We start from the raw sequence: 24007 nt of genomic DNA on the forward strand, positions 1-24007 counted from the left end.
GTCTTGTCAACACTGCGTTTAGATTAGTACCATACGGTAATCAGATCAGAAATCCTTTATGTGAAATTTACATTATTACAACACTAGATAAAGTGAGGGAAAAAACAAATGGCTAAGTACGTACACATAATTAATACAATAAGTTACATTTAAAAAATAGCAGATACACCTTGGTTATAAACGTGAAATTGCAGGAGGGTATATTAGACTTGCAAGTATATTGCACAAAGTTTTATATTTACAGACAGTATATCGATGACTGTGGTTTTTGTATTTTGCGTGAGTGCAACTCCCTGACACAAACAAAGATTGATACTCACTGAGGGAATAAGGAACAATTCATCCTGCACAACAGAAGACAAGAAGAGAGCGTGAGTCAGCCTTTTCCAGAACCACAAAGAAGACCTCAGTATTTCTCTTGTATTACACTAAAAACAAACTTCTTCTTACAAACATAAATATGTAATAAACATTCACGTGAACTTTTACCTTCTGCGTAACAAGCACAGATATGCAAACATCAGCGATGCCACAAATACTGTCAATATGCTCTTTGGTCACTACAGAGATGTAGAAATTGTTACATAATCCCCCCGTTACACATACTGTCATCCGCCCACCCCATGTCCCTATTCATCACAAAAAAATCTCTCTCTCTCTCCTGCTCTGTCTCTGTCTCTCTCTCTCTCTGTCTCTCTCTCTCTCTCGCTCTCTTAAATCTGGCCTTGCTGCAGGACTACAGCTGTCCCCATAGTGTTGCAGTCTCCTGTTGGCTGTGCTTTTCATTTCCAATCATGTCTGTTCAGTTCTGTTTAGCATTGCTGGCTCTCTCCTCCCTGACTGCTGCATCTGACCCAGAATGTGAAGACCTGCTTAAACCTCTGGAGGATCGCAGCCGGGTACGTTGCTCGCATGATTTAACCGTAACCCTTTACTTTACATTATTATTCTAGGGCTACACAACTGAAAGCAAAAACGATTTCTTCTGAGACTCATCATAAAACTACAACATTGTGCATTTGTGTCTAGGTTGCTGGGAAATGGATATTCCATTCTGGAGTTTCAGACAATGGAGAGCTCATGAGTGAACTTAAAAATGTCAACAGCTCCTGGATCAAACTCACACCCATACCTGGTAGTGGGGACATGACTCTACGCTGGGGAGACAAAGTGTAACTGTTCCTCACTTTTTTAAATAAATGAAGGAAATCAATCCATTAGCTAACCGCTTGGATCTATAATTGTGATATTTGTCTCTCATTTCAAGTGATGGGAAATGTTTTTATGGAGGCGTCAATTCCACCTTCACTGGAAACGGCACCAAGGTGACATGTAAGTCAATTATGATTACAATTTTTAATTTGACCAACAGTTACTAGAAATGCATAACCCATTACATTAATCTTCTGGCTTTATCTAATAGTTCACTTTAACGCCACTGATCACGAGCACATTGGGAAGCACCTGGTGAGCTGCGCTGACTGCATCCTCTGGACAGACACCACAGTGACGTTGGGCCAAGAGCACACAAGAAGAGGCAGGAACCTGTACCTCTTCAGTGAGTTCATCTGTTACTCTCAGCTTCTCTAACACGTGTAAAACGCTTGATTTCATCACTTCATTTTAACGTGTTCCTCCTCCCACCTGCCCTGCAGCAAAGACTGGGAAATTGGATGACTCTGATCTGGAAGTTGTCAAGAAACAGGTTGCATGCCTCAATTTCCCACCAGAATTATTCTTTGGAGATATCCGAGGTGAGATACCGATTCATCACCACACACATGATGACAGTAAGGAGAATATATGAGGTACTTATCAACTGTTTTTGTTTCAGACCTGTGCCCTGAGAATGAGGCAGCTGCCACAGAGGTCAAGGAGGGAGAACAATAAAGACCTGAAGTTATTCCATGAAATAAATCAAATTTGAATTCAATATACTCTGTTAGACTCCAATTGTGTGTATCACAGAAGTCTTGAAACCAAGTCAAAAAGTCAAAGTACACTTTATTGTCAAAGTTTCCACCTGTGTTATACATACAGAAAAATTGAAATACCGTTTCTGGCAGTCCCACAGTGCAAATATAAACAAGAACATATAACATAAAAAGATAAACAAATACAAAAAATGTCCTTCCTGCATGGGCCTTATGAAATCAAAGAGTTCCTAACTGTAGCATGTTGAAGTTATTCATCATGCCAGTATCTCAATTACTGTATTAAAGAGAACTGAACAGAACTTATTTCACATTTAATGTTCAACAAATCCTGATGGACAACACTTGAATGCCTTTTTGTTTCATGCAGATGAAGCACAATAAATGACAACAATATGTTTGCATGTGAAAAGGGAACTTCCTGTATCTTGGATCCGATGGAGAAGAAGAATCAATCCGGCCAAAAGTCCATTCTTAGTTGAGGCCGTTTTAATTAACACTTGGTCTGAAAAAAGCAGAAAAGTACAACTTCCATTCATGCACTCTCGTTGTTCCCCTCATCACTAGTCTTTTCATGATGTCTCCTTGTTGTTGTGCAACGTGACGGATGGAGAGCAACACTTTTACATGGCTGTGAGAAACTCTTGCAGCCCTTTCAGAAGTTGTGCACTGTGTGGCTTCTTCCCTGAAAGAAGAAATAGAAGAATAGATTATTTATTCACTCTCAAAGAGTAGTGCAACCTCATCTCGCTTAACTCACTATGCTCACTTTTAACCTGTGTCCAAAAACATTGACTGTAAAGAGTAATATCTTTCCCTGACTTGTTTTCCTTGAATATGGCTTTAGATTCAAAACATTTTTGTTGGTTATATAGCGGACTCTAGTTTTTGTCCGTGCATCAAAAGAGAGTGGAACACACACACATTGCAAATACAGTAAATTACATAACCTCGCCTCATTATAACTTGAGGGCTTGGAGCAAAAGGGGCTCAAGTGCCATGTTGGACCACTTATACTGAGATGTAATGCAGGCCGTCATCTGTACCAAAAAGAAAACGAAGAGATGCCCGATACATGAAACATTTTCCACAACTAAATTAGTTTTACATACCAAACCTTTTAGAAATCAGGACCATGAAATGCATCTGGTGATTTATTACCCAGTACTGACAAACAGTTTCTAAACCCATCAATGATTGAATGTCCTCATCTCAAGGTTTTGGTGTGTTGTTCCTAGATAAGGATGTTTCTTTTTAGATGTACTGATACTGCCAAACAAACAAAATCAACATGTGATGCCAAACACAATATTAGATGAATGACAAGTCCCTGATTGAAATGTATGATACTCAACATGCACATGAGGTTGCTGTTCTACTGTGACACTGCAATGTCGCTGCATATGTAGCACATGTATGACCCCTCAAAGCACTTAACATAAGCAAGCAATAACACATTCTGAGACAGAGGCCGTCATGCAAGGTGCCACCTGCCCAGAGGAGTCTGACACTCACACACACACACACACACACACACACACACACACACACACACACACACACACACACACACACACACACACACACACACACACACAAACACACACACACACACACACACACACACACACACACACACACACACACACACACACACACACACACACACACACACCGTTGGAAATCGTGAATAACTTGGGGTTAAGTATCTTGTCCAAGGATACATCAACATGTTGACTGCAGGGGCTGGAAATCGAACCACAACATTCCAATTGGTGGCCGACTCTTCCTCAGACCCACAGTCGCCCCATGTCCTCTCTATTAAGCAATGTCTTTTTTCCCAGAAACAGAAAGCTCAATGTCTAAGCTGAACACATGAAGCTCTCACCTTCCCGAGAAAACAAGAAGCTACTTGATGTCAGACACCGTGTCCATCTTGAAAACAAAAAGACTTTGTGTGTGTGTGTGTGTGTGTATGTGTGTGTGTGTGTGTGTGTGTGTGTGTGTGTGTGTGTGTGTGTGTGTGTGTGTGTGTGTGTGTGTGTGTGTGTGTGTGTGTGTGTGTGTGTGTGTGTGTGTGTGTGTGTGTCTTTCTTATTGTTTCTGTCTTTGTGCCTGTGTGTGACTCTGTGCAAGCGGATGTTCACGTTTTGAAAGATAGAGGGGTCTTGCTATTCAGACCGTGTCATCTGGCTCTTATGCAACGGGATAAATAGGACACAGTGACTGGATGTAAAAAAAAGAAAGTGTGTGTGTGCGTGTGTGTGTGTGTGTGCGCGCATGTGTGCGTGTGTGTTAGTGGCCCAGCCCACTGTAACAGAGCACTTCCCCTGCTTGCTTTGAGAAGGCTCTAGCTGACATTAGTGTTGCTCTCTGCCTCCTGCTGTCTCCAGATATGGCTGCACAGCTGGTTGTTGCTCTGCTGGCTTTCACCTCCCTGAGCGCTGCGTCTGAACTGGACTGTAAGGAGCTGGTTAAGCCCCTGGTGCTGGACAGTCACAGCCCTGTGAGTATCAGCGATCATTTGTTATGTGAGGAGGCTGAGTGTTGTATAACGTGTATAGCTGAGTTTGGTATTAGTATGAACTTTCTAGTTAAAATGTGCAACAAAGTGGTTGAAAAACGTTTTTTAAAACAATTGGTCATTTGTTGTATCACTTGTGCAATCAATCTTTCTGCCTTTTACAATTTTAACATATCCAATTTTGGATGCATTTGAAAGTTTCTGTTTTCAAAGCATTTATCCTTTTAACGGGTAAAGAACTGAAATATTACGTGCCTTAAGCAAAGAAGATTTTTGTAGGAAAAGGAAATTAGAAAGGAAATTACATTTTTTCTCCATCCCGTTCTATATTTTAGTTGCCATTCTTAGAAATAACGATCCACAGTCTTATTTCCTGCAAGCAAAACTAAACCAATATTCATTTATTTATAAAACAATATTCCCACATGGTCCATTTAGTTGTTCTTGATCATATCTTCAACAAACCTGCTCATTAGCAGAACCTTTTGAGGGATTCTTGAGAGTTAACACAAAGATGGCATCTAAAAGTATGATATCGATCTCCCTCACAACAACTTTGTTTTCAAAGGCTATTTCATAGAAAATAAAGTACTGAACTATCACTTTTCTAGCACATAGGCAGTCCGGTCATGTGAGTGAGTTGTGTGGATGTTTGCCTCTGTGTTTGTGGCAGATCTATGGAAAGTGGGTGCTCCATGTGGGGACATGGGACCAGCCCGGCCTGAAGAGTGACCTGGTGTCGGTGAACAGCTCCTGGTTGGATTTATCGGCTTCATCTGACAGCGGAGTCATGACCATCTACTGGTCCGACCGGCTGTAAGGACACACTGCAGACATATTGTTATGATGCATTCTCTCTCTGCAAAGGATTCTGGTTAAGAGTGTATACTGAAAGGTTGTGGATTGTTCCTCACTTTTTTTGTTTTCCTCTCTATACAAAAGGGAAGAAAAATGCCTTCAGGGTATAGCCAATGCCACCGTCTCTGGGATGACCAGTCACACCACTTGTATGTATCAACTTTTTTTACTTTACACTCTGGCTGAATTTATTTACGTATTTTTTATTTTTGGAAAGTAAAATATCTACCTCATGACCTCCATTTCGGCCCTGTGTATTTAGAAGCCCTGTGTTCCTGATGTTTCACAGTTAATATCAACGGTCACACTTCATATCACGATGGCAAGTACTATGAGACGTGCTCTGACTGCCTCCTGTCCGAAGACACCACACTCCTCCCTGACGGCAAGTCTAAGGGACGATACCTTTTTCTCTTCAGTAAGAATTTTTCTCCCTCTACATCGCAGATTTGAGTAAAAATACACAATTCTTAGTTGATATTTTGACCATTTGGCATCTCCTTATTCTCACCAACTCACCCTGCCTGTTTTACTACTCTGTCTCCTCTTTTAAAGCACGGACTGGTGCTCTGGAGTCATCTGAGTTAGAGACCTTTAAGAAGCAGGCCGAGTGTCTTCAATTCTTGCCAGAGTACTACTTTGGAGGAACAGGTCAGTCGTCATTTGAGCTTAAAGTACATTTTCTATATACTTTCTTCACTAATTATCAATCATTTTTCTCTTTTTTCAGATCTGTGTCCAGATGAACGAGAGCCTGCTTCACCGGCTGCTGAGGAAACAGAGAGTGAAACAGATGATCAGCCAACTGCAAAGTAAAGCAGTGCAGCGAGACGTCATATCCCTATGAAAACCACCAAACACAGCCACCTTAACATCAATGGTGTTGTAATGTGCCCTGCATTTGCTCTGATATATGTCTCTGTGGAATATTATTTCATTAGTGGTCCGGTCGTTTTCAGCAGCAGCAATGACTTTAAGGCCTGTGGCAGGAATATTTGTCCGAGTATGATTTAGTTTAAAGAAATGTGATATCTCAATAGCTCATAGCATCATTTGGAAGGGTAGAGTAATGGTTGAAAAATCCACTTAAACCACTCCTCAATTTAACAATCTGTAAATAGTTGAGTAACAATTTCTCTCTTTTTGTGTGAAGTAAATAAAAGTTTTCATTCTCCTTCTGTGTTGTGTTCCTGCTCATTTTTATTTCCAATGTCTTATTCAGAAGACTTTTCTGAGCTGTAACATAACTTTGGCCTTTATCATATACAATGGAAGTTAGAAGACACTATTTTTGACCCATGTTTCAAGACACCGACAGCTTTTCTCAAATTCCCTGCGGTTCCCAGAAACTTCAACAAAGACAGTTGCCGGGTAACGTCTCTGCAAGGGGGAGAAACTTTGAAATTGTCGCCACAAGGAGTCCATTCAGACCAACAGGGAAACAACCTTCGCTCTACTGAAGAGAAGCAGCTCCAGGTCCTCTCTGAATGTCTCAACAGTCAGAGACAAGTTTTGGCACTTGCTTGAGTTCACTCAGGGGCAAAGCTACGGGAAACAGAAGACTGGCCGTTCAATGCTGAGCGAAAGAAATCTACATGGCCATTAAAAAAACCTTTACTGTTTGCAGAAACCTCCTCCTACCCATTAAAAGCAGTTACACAACGACTTTTGTGTTGTTGTTTCGCACCCCACAGGGAAAATGAATCAGCATTAGAAAGATTTCCTTTGCAGCTTCAGTGACATCTTCTGCATTGCTGCTGACTCTTCGTCTAACCATGGCTCTGCCTGTCGTGCTTCTGTTGGCTCTCACTGCCCTCAGTGCGGCATCTGCACCCGACTGCAAGGACCTGGTCAAACCTTTTATACCAGAGGACCCCAAACTGGTAAGTTCTGTCTTACCTATTTATCCCAAAACGTACATTATAATAGAATAATACTTTTGATCTATAGGTTTTTGGAAAATGGGTATACGTGATGGGAGCCGGTGACCCCAAGCCCTACCACAAGGCACTGGAGTCTCTGAAGAGCTCCTGGATAGACCTGTCTCCCACTTCTGACAGTCAGATTGTGACGTTACGTTGGGGAGATCACTGCTTGTAAGTGTGTTGATTTAGTTCCTTAAACATGTTGAGCAAAATCACACTTGAATTAAATTTTTAGCACAATAAATATGCAAATAATTTGAAAGAAATACTTAGCCTTCAAATCCTGTTTAACAGACTATACATTTAAAATAAAAATAATGATCGAAATGTACAGAAGTATACAGTTTGAAAACAAATAATACTACAAATAAGGGTAACATTGCAGAATGAAGTTTGGTATATAGCAGTGAATTTTTAATTTTATTTTTAAATGTGAAGCTTGTGAAAAAACAAAACTCTGGCCCAGTATATTGTTGTTTCCCAGTAACCGGTGTGTCTCAGGGGAGGTGAATGCAACAGTCTCAGGAATTGCCACCACATTTCGCAGTAAGTGTAACTCCTGATATGAGGTGAAGAAGCTTTCACCTTTCACCTTTCTCTAGCATGGTATTACCAAGATTAACAGGAGCATTGTACATTCATGACATTTGATCTTCATGTGTAAAATAATCAGTCGCTCTGCTGTCTGGTCTGCTCTTAAAGAAAATCTGTCAGACCACAAAGGACATATTCTCCAGAGCTGCTCTGACTGCCTGCTTTGGACGGACACCTTTCGAAATGGGGATGTCACTGGTAGATACATCCTGCAGTTCAGTAGGTTTCTCATCAGATTTTACAACTGATATTTGGGTTTTAAAAAAAAATAGTCAATCATTTGATTAAAAACTCCTCTTTTTTTCAGCAAGGACCGGAAAAATAGACACTAAAGATGTTGAAATATTCAGGAAACAAGTTGGGTGTCTGAGCTTCCAAGAGAACTTTCACAGCTATGACGGTAAAACAGGTCAGTAAGCCTTCAGTAAGATGACTGTAATGTAAAAAAAAACAATCTGATTCTGTGTCCAGGTCTTAACCGGACACAAGAACCATACGGTGTTGTATTGTAAAATGCAACAATTAAATATTGTGTTTTTAAGGTACAATGCACACGATCAGAAAAACGGAAATGCTGCACATATTCTCCAGGACTTCTGTGTCCTTTTAAAGTGTATCTTCTGTCTTCCTGTGTTTCAGAGCTGTGCCCCGACAACAAAGAGGGCACAGAGTGAGCAGCAGCAGCAGCAGCAGCATATTGGGGAAAAATATGTACGATGTACTAGCTTTGTTTTGATCATCATCATCATATATGCTATGAAAAATGGTGCATCGTTTGATTATTGATTTATTCACTTTAGAACCTATAACAGATGATGAGGTACTGAATTGCATTGTGAAAATCGTGGTGTCAAAATAGCCTTATTTTACAACAATGCCTTTAGGATATGACCTCACTTTTTTTAGATTAAACTTTTGTTATTATACGCTCACCGTCTGAATCCTACGATTCACTCAGGCTTGTGATTTGCTGTCTTTTAAATCAATCCAACAGTCGGGAATCATTTGTTTTGTTTTACTTACTGAGCGTTGAATAACTATGCTACCTTTACTTAAATTGTACTTAAGATAATGTACAAAAATATTTGAGCGTACAAAAACAAAAGGTAGGCTTACTCATTGTGCAGATTATTCTTATTGATGTGTCCATTGAATTGACTGTGTATTTGAAGGTGCATCGCTTTAATGTTGCAGACAACTTCTTACTTTTTACAATAATGCTGGTTGGCTTGTGAAAATCACTAAGTTTCATCTTTATACATGATATTACATAATAATAGTTAGATTTTTAATAATAATAAAGATGCATTTTATTTACAGAGCGCTTTTCTGGAAACTCAAAGAACTTTACAGAGTAAAAATTCATTAAAGATAATTAAAACACATTACAGATTAAAAGCAGTTCTGAAAAGGTGAGTTTTGAGTTCTGATTTGAACATGGTGAGATTTGGGCAGTCACGGATGTGTTTGGGGAGTGAGTTTCAAGAGTTAATTATCCTACAGCTATCTCAAAATGTGATGGAGTTAAAAACTAAATGTGTGGCTCTGAGATGTACGTAGCACAGCAGAAGAACAATGTATCTAGAATAGAAAATAATAAAATGAAATACCTGTACCTCACCTATTAAGTAAACAGTTACATTAAACTATTGTGGATAATACTATTGGCCAATATACAAAATGAAACGTCCATATATAAATGTTAATCTTTTGTTATCGTTAACTGTTTTCCTTCCATTAAGTGACAGTATGTCTGCAAAGGGGTCAGCCGTGCCGGGAAAAGACAAAGACCCAATCAGAAGCCGCTCTGAAGAACAGATCTGATCAGCTAAAACAAGTTACAACAGATTGCTGTTTTCTTTAGGAGACATGAGGTGGCAGTACAGGACCTTTACCCTGATGATTATTGTCTTAATGATATTGTGCTGAGAGGAGAAGCTTGGGATTGAACCAACAACTGTATAAGTTATCTGGTACTAGATATACAGCGTTTAGCAACAAGTCAACCGCAAATGTTTAGCTCCCACCATCAGAACCATTTCCAAATGGATGATCAAGCCGGTTGATAACAATGATGAGATTAATGGACAATAGTTGATTGCACTCAGTGTTGAAGTTTATTGAACTTCAGAGTCTACAAGTTCACAGTTAAGGAAACTCACAGAGTTTAACATTAGATACACACACTTTAATTATTTAGTTCCAGCTCAGAAAATTCAGTTCTGAAGCTGTAAGGAGACTCATGCTAAAGGTTTCTTTGAAGCCTTTTTGTTATGGTGACTTGGGAAGCTCCTTTTGTCTTTTTTCTTTCCCTCTTGTCTCTGTGAAGAGTTCTGATATTGTTTAACAATGTCGTCGGTGTCTTGAATGAACATCCTAACCTGAGGAGACAGTAAAATGAATTATTAGTTGATCTTTTTCTGTCTGCTTTTTATCACCGTCTCTGCTCTGTCGGGGTACACACCATGTCCAGCTGTTTTTCTGTGAGGTTTATATCAACGACTTCCTCTCCTTTTTTCTCCTGACATGTCATTTCATAGAGGTTGAGTGTCGCCATCTTGATCTGTCCCAGGAGAAGTGTTTTCTTTGATGCAGTTTCCTGAATGTGGTTCCACTTTGTCTCCTGTGTGGGGACAGGGACAACTCAATTTCACACAGAAGATCATCATTTGATTTGGTGTAAGCTGTGATGCCGGACTTTGACCCGGGGTGATGTCTCTTACCCAGTCCAGAACTTCAGAGCGCACTTTCTCATGCTCGACCTCCAGCTGGGACAGCTCGTAGGTCTTTTGCAGTCGCATAAGGCGATGCTGTTCTTGCTTTGACTGCAGGGTTTTCCTCAGCTCGTCATACTTCTCACGCTTCTGCAGGTCCTGCTGAAGGAGACTCCCTCGAATGCGGAAAAGGTTCTCCATATGGTCGGCAAGGCTCTTTGCATCCTTAAACTGTAACACACACACACACACACACACACATAGAAAACACACGGTGTAACTCCAACATTTCAAATTCATTATCTAATCAAAACACGTTCTTGACCACACCTGCAAACATCATACACATACAGTATGTGCACTTTTTGGACATAAGGCATAAACCTGGAGGATGAAAGAGACAGAAATGCTATTTCACACAACAATGCCATATATTAAATGTGTGTGACATCATCAAGAGACAAGATGAGTCAAGATTTGGAAAGACCAAAACTATAATAAAAGTTATTTTTATATTATATATTATCCTTACACAATAAACAAGTTTAAAGGTAACCTATTGTTCAAAATCGACCTTTTCATGTCTTTTATACATAAACATGTGTCCCCTCTGTGTAAAGAGATTCGGAAAGTTTCAGGAAAAAGATTCCCTCTCTTTTTTGATCAGATTTGGACCACTTTGTCATGTCACAATGTTCTGTTGGATTGTGCAACCACCAACCAAGGTAACACCTGCCCACCATATCACCTGAATCTCCTGCTAGAGCGCCTTGTGTTTTCTTTAACCAAACACTTCCACAGAGGGGCGTGGCCCGCCGCAGCTCATTTGCATTTAAAGCTACAGATACAGAATCAGCACTTTTGAAATGGGCTGAAACAGACGTGTTTATGGAATGCTGCAAAGCATCATCTGTTTGGTATTTCGAGCCAAACACTTTGAGACATGTTTTGTTTCTGAGACCCATACATAAGATTCTGTGCTTTCTAAAGAAATCCCTTGCAGTACCTTAGTCAACTTGGCCGCCCGCTCAAAGATGTCAGCATGCGGTTGGTGTTTCACTAGCTGGTGCTCTAGCTCCTTTTTCCTTAGCAGCTCTTCAGCTAACTCCACCACTAGCCTCTGATGGTCTGCATCCAGGTGAAGCACCTCTTTCCTCCCACTTTTTGCTCGCTCTGCAAATTCAGCAGCCTGGTCCTGCAGGGAGGAGATGGAGAGATTTTGTTTTCAGTTCCAGCTATTTAACTGAAATCCAATGATGATACTTTGAGTTTCATACAGGAATAGTGTGTGAAAGGGTCCTTTACTGTACCTTGAGAATTTTTCTTAACCTGACGTTCAACTCTTTAACTTTCTTAGTCTTCTCCTGCAACTCATCTTCACGCTGTTGCAAATTCTCCAATTCCTGCAATGAGACACACATAGTAGGCAAAAAATGACTTGGGAACATTTATGATGGTAAGTCAGGACAGTGAGCATTAAGTCAGAAAGAGACACTGCGATAGAAAACATCAATACTGGGTAACTTCTATACGTATATTAGCTATAGCATTTGACACCATGAGTTATTAATAAAGAAATTACAAAAATACGGATTTAGAGATATGTCATGCTCGGTTATGCAGATACCTGGAGAAGAATTACTAGCACGAATCACAATCTACTCTTTGTTGGGATGAACAGTATCGTTAGTTCCTGTTAACCTACTTCTTGGCTCTCCTTGTTCTGTTTGTCCAGGTCTTCAAGTTCCCGGCGTTCTTTTAGCAGATCAAAGATGGCAGAGCTCCTGTTGTAGGATGCTGTCAGCTCACGGCTATCCTTCGCATGCCTGTTCACATAAATACAGTATATGGTTAACACACCAGAGGTGCAAAGTAACTCATTTACTCAAAGACTGTACTTACAGTTTTGAGGTACTTGCACTTCACTTGAATATTTCCGTCTTTTGTACTTTGTACTTCTACATAATTCAGAGGTAAATCGTGTTCTTTTATTCCACTACATGTATTAAATACCCTTAGTTACTTTACATAACAGTAAATAAGACTTAAGTTACACCTGGAGTAACATCACAAGCTTCCCTGCAGCATACAAAGTGATTAAAACTAGCTGCGCCTTCTGAGATGACCCTTTAAAGCATCAATAACTATAGCCTATCAAAACACATGATTTGTTTTACTCTGAAATCGATCAATTGGCGTAATAAGTAGTTTTACTTTTGATACTTTAAGTATATTTTGATGCCGTTTTTACTTTTACTTTTTGAAGGCAGGACTACTTCTGATACTTCTACTTCTCCCACCTCTGTAACAAACGGGCAGAGCACAACGTCATCAACACACACCGCTCACACCGGCTCCACACACACTTACCGTGAACGCTGCTTCTTACAGACGCTCCTGGAGGTCATGACTCTTTGTTGCCTTCACAGTTTTCACGGCAGAGTAGATTAAAAATGTCTCCAGTGCTGCTGACTCCCTTCTTCTTCTGCTGCTGCTGCTGTCGTTGGTTTGTGTTGAAACTTTTTACGAGCTCTCAGCGTTCCTCCCCCTCGTTTCCATGGTAATAAGAAAACTGCGCAAGTTAAACGCGGGAATATCCGTTTTTCAACTATAAATACAAATCGTTTCTTAACAAAATATAACTTGGACATAACTAATTATTATTCAGTGATTGTTTCTAATGAAGGGGGACATATTGTTAGTTTCAGTCGCGTAAAACAAGTAAAACACTTTCAATAATTTAGCATAGCCTTCTTCATACCATTACACACTAAACTAAATGTTGTTTTTTCGTTTCTACAAACCCAGCATACAAGCATGTACGAATTGAGGCCATTTAATAATACATTACAATCTATTTTATGCTTCGAAAAGTGATTTTTAGACCAGGGTTGGGCCCTAGAGAGAAAACACCACCACCAACAACAACAACCAACAACCCTGACATCATGGCCTCACTCTATATCCTCCAAATATGTATCATCTACAAGTGTGTTGAAATGATCAGTTTCCTAAAGCGTTATTCAATCAATCAACATTCTCTATTAATGCAAGGGGCAAATTAGATTTTGTGACAATATTAAATAAAATACAAGTAAAAATGTGCAACAAAATTCCTTGTAGCCACAGCGACACTGTGTTATTCTGCGAGCATCAAACATTTTATTGTAGTAAATACTCCGTCCCTCCCTTTGCCCATTCCAAAGAAGTAATATCCCAAATGACTCAAAGCAGTCGGAGGTTAGCAGATGTTACAACAACAAAAACAGTTGATGAAAAAAACCTTTGTCATTTATTCTGCAAGTTTAAATCCTTTAGACATTAGCAATCACTTAATAATACATAGTTGAAAAATACATCAGTTGTAGCTTTTAAATCTTTTTGATGTTTTATTTATTAAAACGTGTTTCTTTACACACTTTAATTAAAGGCACGGTGGTAAACTACAGTATGTTTTATAGTGGTACAGGCCGGCTGAAAATCTGCTCCCCAGCTCGATTCATGAACTAATCGAGAGTTGTTTGAACAAGGGGACAGTTTTTACATACAAAACATGAATATCATTACAATTTAAATCTTTAAAATACATTACATTTACAATTACCACATGAAAAAATACAGAATTGATACATTTAGTTGGACAACAGCATTTCATGTTGGTGTGATCCTTAAAATTATAAGAGGATGGTACAAAACACTGTCCTGCCCCCATCTTGTGCTATCTGAATAAATTCATTTTGTTCCACAAACTCAGCAGTCAGAAGGCACAATCTGTATCCTCTTTCCTCTTTGTTGCTTTTCCCCCCTTCACTTTGTCATTTTCCATAGAACTTTTTATTTAGGAGAAAGATGAGTAAATTGACGTTGACTTTGGCTTTGTCGAACATCTTCATGACGGCCACGCCTTCGTACTGCAGCTGAAGGAGGTCCTGGAAACAGAATAGAAACACATGCAATGAGAAAGCACACACACATAAACATGAACGCTGGACATATGATTCATTAAAACAAATGTGTCCACATCTGTACTCTTCATTAGAAATAGTCTGTGTTGTTTCTTTTATAGTCTGGGGTTACGGGTTGAACATGGCATTTAAGTGTCTTTCATCAAGACTTAGCGCTGACTGGGGAGCTGCTTTGTTTCAGGGAATCCTTACGTAAATGTTTACCTGGAAATGAAGCTGGACTTTTTCCATCTCAACTCCCATAAATTTGGCCTTCACTACAAAATCCCCAACTTCCTCAGTAGGTGAAATGTCAAACATGACATTTTTGAACCTGAAAGAAGCAAGAGAGGCGAAAGACAGATTAATGACAAAGTGAAAACACAGCACAAAACCACGCTCTTATTTTAGTTTTTAGTCCTATAATGGCGGACTTACAAAAACTGAATAACAGTTGTCATTTTTTCTACAGGACTCAAATCATCTTATCTTGGATGGATTTCATCTGGCTTAAATTTTAAATCCTACCTTTTAAACATGTCTGTTTACGATATAAAGGTTAAACACATTTGATAACAGTTATTTTGGCAGGTCGACACAGTAATTAAAACGTCTCTACATGCCACATCCTTAAATTAGAAACTTCACTAGGAATTGTGTGACTGTAAGTAAACAAACAAAATCCGAGCCATGGTAAAAAGTTACATTAACACCAAGCTCTTTTATTTAACTGGGCTGAACAGATAACTCACTGGTTCGTCTGAAGTCCTTCTATCTCCAGTATGACTCCCTTCTCATGAAGCTTGGCTCCAGTGTACTTCAGAGACTGGGGCTTCCACTTCTTGCTGCCCTTATTCTCTCCTTTGCCGTCCAGTTTAATAGATCTACGTGCATTCCTGGTCACACAAAACACAGTAATGCATTAGTGAAAACCACAAGAATTTTATTTTGAAAATCCACCAAACCATCCACACGACAAGCAAGATTATTTACACAATGAAAATAAATATTTCATAAAACTTCTCCTGAGGAAGTGCAAGAAGTAAAGGACTTACTTTCGGTTGAGGTTGTCCAGGCACGTCTTGATGTAAGTATCATAATAGTTCATCTGGTCCTGGTAGAAGGCTGTTTTTGAGTTGAGTGCTGTCAGAGTCTGCTGGAGCTTCACGAGCTCGGCCTTCCTTCTCTGTCTGTAGCGTCTTTGGTAGCGAATGTCCTGTCAATTACAGGTTTTAGTTTTAGCTGAGCAGACCCGACAATGTGTGTACCATTGGAGGCCTCTATCTTTTCTATGTGAACAAACAGCTGCTTCTGTACCTTTGATATCTCATTGACGAGGTCCTGGTATTTGTTGCTGTCAGTGAGAAGTCCGGCCTGCTCCAGGTTTCTGAGGTTTCTCAGGATCTTCCTCTTCTTCTGCTCGAGGGGCAGCTGGCTGTCCTCCAGGACTGCAGGGCTGCTCTTCAGACCTTCTGGTGTCTGAGCATCCTGGACCGCTCTGCGCTCTACAATCTTAGTGTGCTCCGACTCCTTTAGGAGCAAATCATATTAGAAGTACAAAAAAAAACCCTGTTAGAACTCTAAAAACTTCAGCAGTTCATTTGACAACCAATGGATGATGCATAATGACGAAAAAAATAGATGGAAGAAAATATAACCTGTAGTGCAGTAGATGGGGTCTCAAGAATCTCCGGCAAGTTCTCTCCAGGTTGAATCCGAATCACATCCACTACAAGCTTTTTGGTCCTGATACACACAGAATAGGATCATCACTGAAAACATAATGTCTTCTACAAATGGTAAAACTAATCTCTAATTTCAATGACTTTCAGAAAAGTGTTGTCAGTATCCAGACATGAAATGACATGTTTCATGAGTTTTTCCTACAAACGGTTGTAAAACTTCTTACCAACCACTGAACACAGCATGCAGTGACAACCAAATGTAGGCAACACACAGACAACAAATCTATGCAATTACAAATATTTTGCAACTTAAAAACGTTTATATGCAAAAGAAAGATGACGAAACAGATGCAGACGGATACATGTTTTCAGTCAAGATAACACTGAAGGACAAACCCCTTCCTTTTTGGACAGGAAACGATGGAAAAGCAGGAAAGGAAACAAAGAAAGACCATTGAATGATAACACTTTTTGTTTCAATGTGGAAGTACAGTGCCTCACACAGCATTCAAAAGTGATTCAGACATTTATTATAATAAAAAATGGATCAAGGAACTTAAATTACGATCGTCTAGTATACTTTAAGATGGTTGCAACATGAAATTGTGGCTTCACATGAGCAATGTGTCTTCCCATCCTGTCAGAATACACTTACTTTGTCATCAGAGACTTCAAGTCTCTGTCGTCTCCTTCCAGGAGCTCAAACTTGCTGGTTAGAGTGAGCGAGATCTCCGTCTTGGCCATCTGGCTCAGAGCGCTCTCTCTGTTGACGTCATTCGGGTCTACAGCTCCTTCACCTGAAACAGAGAAGCACAGCATGTCAAATGATGCACACACCATAGATCTGTTGTGATAACTACGGTGTTTGACAGTACCGAGCAATGTCTCCACATCAGGGACGTCTCCCAGGTCCTGCAGCAATTCGTGCAGCAAGTCATTGTGGTCAGGAGAGATGGCCTCCAGATGTTCCAAAAGCAGCTGAACAAAAACAGATGTAATTAGTCAAAACTAAATCCAATATGAAACAAAAAAAACAGTTGTATACAGAGTCATGGTCATCTGGAATTCATTGCTGGTCGATAATTTAGGAAAATTCCAAGTACATATCAAAAGTTTGCCTAAACATCTTTCTATCATAAAGTATAATTGAACTGTGTCTGTGTACAACGGATTGTGTTATATATGTTTGGCTTAATGATGGTTAAAATAGGATGATCAATTGATGAGTTTGACTGTGTGTGCGGACCCCGGGAAGAATAGCCAACGCTAATGCTGCTGCTAATGGGGATCTTAATAAAGAACAAGAACAAGTCCTGGACCAAAATCTTGAATTCTTGGTAAAACATTTAGATATTAAATATGTTCCTATTATATATGGAGATTTTATGCATTTCATTGTTTTGTATCATATTCTTTTTGTTGTGGACACATCCTTTTGTTTTCCTTCACATAAAAGACACCAGTTTGGAAGTTATGATATGTGATTTTGCGCCAAATGAAGACTGACAGAGCATCTTCTAACACCAACATGCATGTCTACTCCATTGTTAGTAACATAAGTATAGAGTGAAACTGAGGACCAGAGGGCTTTAACCTACTGGTGTCCTTTCCACAACCCTTTCTAAGGAAGAGGTCGGGAATGATAAAGAATGGAAACAGGATGACGATGTAAGGAAAGTATGCGGCTCTGTGAGAAACTAAGCTAAAGAAGGAAAAGAGGGGGTGAGAGGTGACGATACAACCTAATTACATAACATGTTTAGACGTTTACACTCTCATTACTGAATTCCTAATGGTACTGCTAGTATTAGCATTGGTATTGCTAGTTGTAACACTCGTTCTTACGAGTATTTACAGAACTATAGCGCAGGAAAAAGAAACGTCATATTGTGTATTTGACTACAAGTACAAATAAAAGTTGAGGGATAAAGCCAACATAAAAACTGTTCAAATATATTAGATTAAAGACGTATACAGTACTGTTTAGTATCAATACAACCATGTTAGTTACCGACAAAAAGATGAAGTATAAGTCGGTGCATTTAAGCAGTTTATGACAGTATTCTCAAAGTCTTAGTATGACCCCGTGGGCTACATTTATATCAGATTAATTAACTTGGATTTACCGAGTGCGTGTTGATGATCTCATCTGTTGAGATGTATATGATAGGCTTGCTGAGAGTCACCATGTCGGAGTATTCATCAATATTAAACTTCTCCTCAGGTTCAGGGACATCACATGCTGACTGGAAAAACACCCTGAAAGAGAACGAACATCAGCCTGAAATCCTGACTGAGATAACGGCATTCAGTGGGAAAACCACAAGCAAATGAAGACAATTTGTTTAGTCAGAAAACAGATTTGTCTTTAATGTTGGGTGAATTGCTCATTTGTTTCCAGAAAATGGACTAACATTTATGTGGATTTCCAGTAATGATGAGTCAACCACTTTGGCAAGGTGGGGCCACCTCAGCCCTCCTTATTAGTGAGTTTGTACAAGTCCGTCTGAAGGTCTCCCGATGGCTTGTTCAGTAGATTATATCTTCTTCGTTTAACTATGTGTACTTTCACTAAAGTCAGCTTTAACTGTTCCTGAGCTTACAAGTTAAACATATTCATGATAAGCCTTTACTTTATTTTTTTCACAGTCGTGACAAGTGGTATCTTGTGATTTTGTCCCCTCATCATGTTGTTTTTTTAAGAAAAGGCAGGCTGTATATTAATGCAATACTTGGTTAAATATAGAGATAACACAGTTTAAAAAAGGCATCTCAGAGGTTTTTTCAGAACATTTGTACCACTAGAAAGCTTCATTTATTCCATCTTTATTCATTTATTTGTCTTACCTAAACTTCTCATATGTCTGAGATATGTAGTTGTTCAATGGCGTCATGTGTGCATTCTCGCCCTCAAACAGCTTATTGGCAGCAGCATGCTGTAGCATCTTTGCCACAGATCCCAGGTTACGCCGCTGGTCCACATGAAGCTGCCCTCCTGCTGACATGTCGATGATGTCGAAGCCATCAGGGGCCACGATGGCTGGGTTCATGTAGCGGTAGTACAGCAGGTTTCCTATAATCTGTCATCACAAGGAAAGAATGCATCATTTAAATCTTAGTTAAAGGTGAATCTCACCTCAGCATGCTCACAATTATACGTATGCAGAAAGGACCGTGAGAAGAAACACAACAATTACACAAATACATATGTAAACATTCAAGGACTTCTACCTTCAGCAGCTCATCCTCTGAAGCATCGGGAAACTTTTCATGGAGGCTGTTCTTCAGAACTTTTGCAATGTATCTCATGCCATAACTACATGCAAAACAAAAAGCATTGATGGGACATCAAACGCAACACCACATGCACATACGTACAACAGGACACATGATATAATGAGCTCAAGACAAAGAAAATGCAGGACTGAATTGAAGCAATACAGTTTTGAATTGTGTTGTTTCGTAAAGAAATTTGTAAAAGATGAATACTGATGTCACAATCACATAACTGAATGATAGCACGATGATTAATGAAGCCCAAGAGCAAAGTTCTAATTGAAAAAAATATATAAAAAATATTCTAAAAATGCTAGGTAAATGTTATAAAATATTTAAAATAAAAGGCTAATAAATAAATAGGACACCTTTTTAATGGAGAGAAAGCTGTCTGTAAGTTTACTTCTAATACATTTCACCAGACAAAAAATCCAACAGCAAGAAAGCATGGACCTTGACTTTAAGGTATTCCTGTTATACATTACTGAGGCAGAATGGTCTCAGAGCTGAATCATAACCTCATGCCTTAAACAAAATGTAAGTCTTAAAAAGGTACTTTTGTTTGCATTGCATTTGAAGGTTTACATTGTGTCACTTTGTATTATTTTGTAAAACAGAAGGAACGTCTATTATATCAAGTCTTGGATTAAAGCTGAGTTGGAACACTTTATAAGGCAAATGTCAAAAACACATTGTATTTGAGTCTTTCTCACAATGAGGTTTGAGTAACGAAGAGTCAGCACAATCATGCCGACCAACAAGCACAGGCATTGACAGGCAGTACTGAGAAAAACAGATGATAAGTGGACTTTGAAACTAAACAGGTCCTAAAACTTACGGGATATTATCCAGTGAAGACACAATGGAGTTCAAGACCTTATCTGTAGCCGTGCGTAGCGCCAGACTGGAGGCCTCCAGCCGGCTGCGGACCTCCTCGTGTGACATGGCCTGCTCGGGAGTCACTTCATAAGGCAGCTTGCTGAAAGACAAAAAACAACTGAAGGAATCATTAAGGCCTACTATTGTTTTCACAGTGTATAACCATTTTCTAAAAGATGAGGCTGGTTTGTTAAAGTACATTCATTTCATGACATGGTCTGAGTCATGTCAGAAGGGTTAAAAACAAAGACCTCAATAAATGCTTTGGGAGACTTTAGCAGTAAGTACGGGCTGTGACGATTTCAGATTTTCACAACATGAAAACAGTCTCATTACAAATTCACGTTATCGATATTATCCAGATAACTATAGCAAACTCAAAGGAAAAAAGGAATACGGATGCAATCAGTCTAATTTAAATTAATTATTGTCTGTTTTGTCTCTTTTTTTTGGCAAATGAATTTCATTGAGAGTAGGAGTGTAGGGAGTTAGAAAAAGGCTGTTACCATAACTCTACAAAGGGTACAAAGAAGAAAATAACAGAAATTAATTTAGAGGTGCTGCATTATTTACACAATATTATCATATGTTTTTTAATAATATGATATTATTATCTAATTCTTTCGATGTCAAACGCATCTTCAGTTCTAGTATCCTGACTCCTTTATTTTGGAATGTAAAATGCATACCTACATGTAGGCTCAACATAAACAGTACCAAAAAAATGGAAATATATACTATATATATACCAAAAACACAACTGACCACTGGGCACATAATATATACATCGAACAACCATATGTATTAATGCTTCTATCATTCCAACAGACAACCACTCCTAAGTGCAACCCATCTAATGCCTCCTCCATACCTGGCTTCTCCGGTCGCCGTCTCTAGCTGGTTGACCCAGGCTTTGTACACATCCACTGGGTTGGTGTTGATGCCTAAACTCTTGTCGTCGATGATGTCTTTGACCACTGGAGCCAGCAGCTGCCTCAGCGTGTTTTGGCCGCGTGCGCCTCTGTTGAAGCTCACCACCATCTTGATCACGGTCGGGTTCCCCGTCACTATGTCCTGGATCTGGTCCACCTTAGAACTGAGACACATTGAGAACAGCTGATCAGTCCTGATTGCAAAACAACAACCAACAAATGTATTTTGGGAATTTCCAACTATTGTAAGGATTGTTGAGACACTTCTTCATTTGTAATACCTTTGAAAACAATACCATTACTGTAACATAATGACTTGAAATGATGGTAAAGTATTGATTAAAGCTGCTGTCTCACTTAATTTCCTCCTCCAGAGCCGTCTTGAAGAGTTTGAGCAGCAGGTATTCTTCTCTCTGGTTTGAGGCGTAGTTGTACAAGGTGAAGACCACAGTGTCCATAAACTTGGTCGACTTGTTTTGGGGCATCTGGAATATCAGCTTGGCTAGGTAGTGTGGATTGGTCTAAAGGGGAGGGAACAGAAAGAGTAACATTAAATATCTGCAACTGCACATTTGATTAGAAGTTCATTAGATGCAGCTGTAGTTAGAGACAGGATATTGTATCACCTGCAGCAGGTAAAAGAGATGTTGGTACGCCTCGAGTTTCCTTCTTTTGCCTTTGTTTAGACCCTTGATACCCAGTCCGTCTCCTGTAGTCAAGTCGTCCTTACTCGCTTTATTTTTCTTGCTCTTCATTTTCTTATTATGGGACACAACATCCTTTAAAAAAACAGAACAAAAGCAAGGTTAAGTAGTCGAACTGAACCGAACAAGACATTATTATAGGCACAATATCACAGTTGCATTTCCTGTTCACATAAAATCAAAGGTAGCGAACCTGCAGAGTGATCCTGTTCTTCACCAGCAGTCCGATCTTTATGTCCATCAAGTTCAAGTCCTTCTCCATTTGCTGATTGGAGCGAATATTGGTGACCACTTCCTCTCTGAGCCGCGTCACTTCCTGCTCTTCCTGAAGGTCCAGTGCGCTCTGCTCCAACAAGTGGACAAACTTACGCACCACGGACAGAGGAGGATCCTTGGCCCCAGCTGAGATTTGGCACACAAGAAAGTCAGCAGTCTTTTAAACATTCACACACATGTAATGTCCTTTTCTATAATCTCCACATCAAGTATTAAATATCTATGGTGGGCCAGGTAATACAGAAAAAGAAACAAGGATCAAAAGTAAATTATATGTAACGTAAATAGGGACACCTAACACCTTAATACTGCATCATTTAAAACCAGTTAACCACTTTAAATCAGTGTTAAAATATGCACATAATTCAAAAACAGTAACCTTGCTGACTCACTGAGGGTTCTGTAGTCGTCTCTGGCTTTGTTGGCCTTCAGAAAAGCTTGGATTTTCACAATCTCTTTTTCCTAAACACATAGAGAACAGTGAGTCTTACAAAACACGGGAACTAAACACCCAAACCCCAAAACACGCTGCACAGTGACATTTGGTTACTTACATGCTCTCTGAAGAACTGCAACCTCTGATTGTATTTACGTTTGGCTTTCCACATTTTCACGATCGATTGGATCTAAAAAATAAAAAAAACTGGGTTTAATATATACTGCAGCAACGTTATTTATGTTAGGTACATGCAAATGAACTTAATAAATGTTTTCCCAGTTACAATGTTATTTCAGTTTGGGACTGGAGATAATGTTTTACAGGGAAGAGGTGCATAGATAAAGAGGTGTCTAGTCTTATCACCTTCACAATCGAAGAGACATTTTCCTGGAGCAAGTTCATCCTGTCTTTGTACATTTTCCTCTGTTTGTAACCTTTCCAGCAGGCCTGCAAAGAAAGCATTATTAGAAGGGAATGCATATGCGAAGTTTTGCACAGAGCACGGATATTACATTTAGTAGTCAATATGCTTTTTAGTTTTGGGGGGTTTTACGTAAAGAATGATTCAAAAATAATAATAAAGATTTGGTATTATGTTTTTAAACGACTTAAATCTGTTTGTATGGACATCCCGGATCAGATATTCACAGTTCATATGGAGCAATAAAATACCTGCAACTTGACGACGTGTGGTTCTTGATGCCGTAGATACTCCATCCTCCGGGCATGCCTTTTCCTGACCAGGTAACCTCTGACCCTGGCCTGCAGCTGCGTCACCATGGATTCATTGGCCATCCATAACTGTTCCCTGTTATATTCTGCAGTCAAAGAGCTGACAACACTCTGAGGGAAAAACACAGATTTGTTTATGTTCATTAAGGATGAAAAAAAAGCTTACACAATGTAGTGAAGCTATGCATTAGAGCAGAGGGTACCTGAATTTCCTCTTTACTGAGCTGGCAACCATTGTGCTGGAATCCTTCAGGCTCCTCCCAGCTGCCCTGCCCACTCTCCAGGTTATAGTAGTAGTCATATCTGTCGTTGATGCAATGCTTTACCCACACACTATCAGTGCTACCTGGAGGAGAGCAGAGAGGGCTCCATTAGGTCACAGTCATAGTGAAACTGAAATTTTGCTGTTAAGACATAATTTTCCTGAGAACTAAGTAGGGGTGGGCGATATACCGGTATGATAGTAAAAACCGGTATTGTCCTGCGCCATGATATGAATTTTGAGATATCGTTGATACCGCGGTATTCATAAATTGGCGTTCATATTGGGTCGCATTCTCGAACATTCTTTGTCTTCTGAAGTATATTCAA

The 24007-nt window shown here is 39.5% G+C and overlaps 4 protein-coding genes across 5 annotated transcripts in view; 2 read left to right on the forward strand and 2 right to left on the reverse strand.

The window, feature by feature from the left end:
* The first annotated feature begins 639 nt into the window (after window positions 1–639).
* Window positions 640–1933, forward strand: LOC134873188 (uncharacterized). Its single transcript, XM_063896645.1, has 6 exons — window positions 640–899; window positions 1030–1172; window positions 1268–1332; window positions 1424–1558; window positions 1656–1754; window positions 1835–1933. The coding sequence occupies exons 1-6, from the start codon at window positions 795–797 to the stop codon at window positions 1888–1890; spliced, it is 603 nt and encodes a 200-aa protein (XP_063752715.1). The 5' UTR covers window positions 640–794; the 3' UTR covers window positions 1891–1933.
* A 2248-nt stretch (window positions 1934–4181) lies between these two features.
* On the forward strand, window positions 4182–6490 carry LOC134873189 (uncharacterized). Its single transcript, XM_063896646.1, has 6 exons — window positions 4182–4440; window positions 5132–5274; window positions 5401–5465; window positions 5606–5734; window positions 5872–5967; window positions 6047–6490. Exons 1-6 carry the CDS (start codon window positions 4330–4332, stop codon window positions 6130–6132), a joined length of 630 nt encoding a protein of 209 aa, XP_063752716.1. The 5' UTR covers window positions 4182–4329; the 3' UTR covers window positions 6133–6490.
* A 3439-nt stretch (window positions 6491–9929) lies between these two features.
* LOC134873187 (coiled-coil domain-containing protein 42 homolog) lies at window positions 9930–13077 on the reverse strand. Its single transcript, XM_063896644.1, is given in 8 exon segments — window positions 9930–10178; window positions 10181–10216; window positions 10300–10458; window positions 10559–10780; window positions 11556–11744; window positions 11860–11952; window positions 12255–12375; window positions 12920–13077. Coding segments are annotated over 8 exon segments (930 nt in total). The 5' UTR covers window positions 12958–13077; the 3' UTR covers window positions 9930–10106.
* A 741-nt stretch (window positions 13078–13818) lies between these two features.
* Window positions 13819–24007, reverse strand: part of iqgap2 (IQ motif containing GTPase activating protein 2) — a 38192-nt gene continuing 28003 nt past the window's right edge. Inside the window, exons 18-38 of one of the 2 annotated variants that reach the window (XM_063896761.1) lie at window positions 23620–23762; window positions 23357–23527; window positions 23048–23131; window positions 22800–22871; window positions 22638–22707; window positions 22163–22371; window positions 21892–22044; window positions 21623–21786; window positions 21205–21429; window positions 20293–20433; window positions 19410–19494; window positions 19026–19258; window positions 18305–18437; window positions 17054–17156; window positions 16834–16975; window positions 16152–16239; window positions 15811–16023; window positions 15549–15709; window positions 15246–15389; window positions 14719–14827; window positions 13819–14478 (exon numbers count right to left, since the gene is read on the reverse strand). In XM_063896761.1, coding sequence (XP_063752831.1) covers window positions 14365–14478; window positions 14719–14827; window positions 15246–15389; window positions 15549–15709; window positions 15811–16023; window positions 16152–16239; window positions 16834–16975; window positions 17054–17156; window positions 18305–18437; window positions 19026–19258; window positions 19410–19494; window positions 20293–20433; window positions 21205–21429; window positions 21623–21786; window positions 21892–22044; window positions 22163–22371; window positions 22638–22707; window positions 22800–22871; window positions 23048–23131; window positions 23357–23527; window positions 23620–23762 — 2957 coding nt within the window. In that variant the 3' untranslated portion in view covers window positions 13819–14364. Of the gene's footprint in view, window positions 14479–14718; window positions 14828–15245; window positions 15390–15548; window positions 15710–15810; window positions 16024–16151; window positions 16240–16833; window positions 17157–18304; window positions 18438–19025; window positions 19259–19409; window positions 19495–20292; window positions 20434–21204; window positions 21430–21622; window positions 21787–21891; window positions 22045–22162; window positions 22372–22637; window positions 22708–22799; window positions 22872–23047; window positions 23132–23356; window positions 23528–23619; window positions 23763–24007 lie in introns of both variants that reach the window. The other variant, XM_063896760.1, reaches the window with a different exon arrangement.

The sequence above is a fragment of the Eleginops maclovinus genome, chromosome 12, assembly GCF_036324505.1.
Source record: "Eleginops maclovinus isolate JMC-PN-2008 ecotype Puerto Natales chromosome 12, JC_Emac_rtc_rv5, whole genome shotgun sequence".
Classification (NCBI taxonomy): Eukaryota; Metazoa; Chordata; class Actinopteri; order Perciformes; family Eleginopidae; genus Eleginops; species Eleginops maclovinus.

Coding starts and splice junctions, on each gene's coding strand:
- LOC134873188 (XM_063896645.1), top strand. CDS start 795: ATGTCTGTTCAGTTCTGTTTAGCATTGCTGGCTCTCTCCTCCCTGACT. Junction 1,173..1,267: donor CTACGCTGGGGAGACAAAGT/GTAACTGTTCCT, acceptor TCTCATTTCAAG/TGATGGGAAATGTTTTTATG. Junction 1,559..1,655: donor CAGGAACCTGTACCTCTTCA/GTGAGTTCATCT, acceptor CCTGCCCTGCAG/CAAAGACTGGGAAATTGGAT.
- LOC134873189 (XM_063896646.1), top strand. CDS start 4,330: ATGGCTGCACAGCTGGTTGTTGCTCTGCTGGCTTTCACCTCCCTGAGC. Junction 5,466..5,605: donor GATGACCAGTCACACCACTT/GTATGTATCAAC, acceptor GATGTTTCACAG/TTAATATCAACGGTCACACT. Junction 5,968..6,046: donor GTACTACTTTGGAGGAACAG/GTCAGTCGTCAT, acceptor CTCTTTTTTCAG/ATCTGTGTCCAGATGAACGA.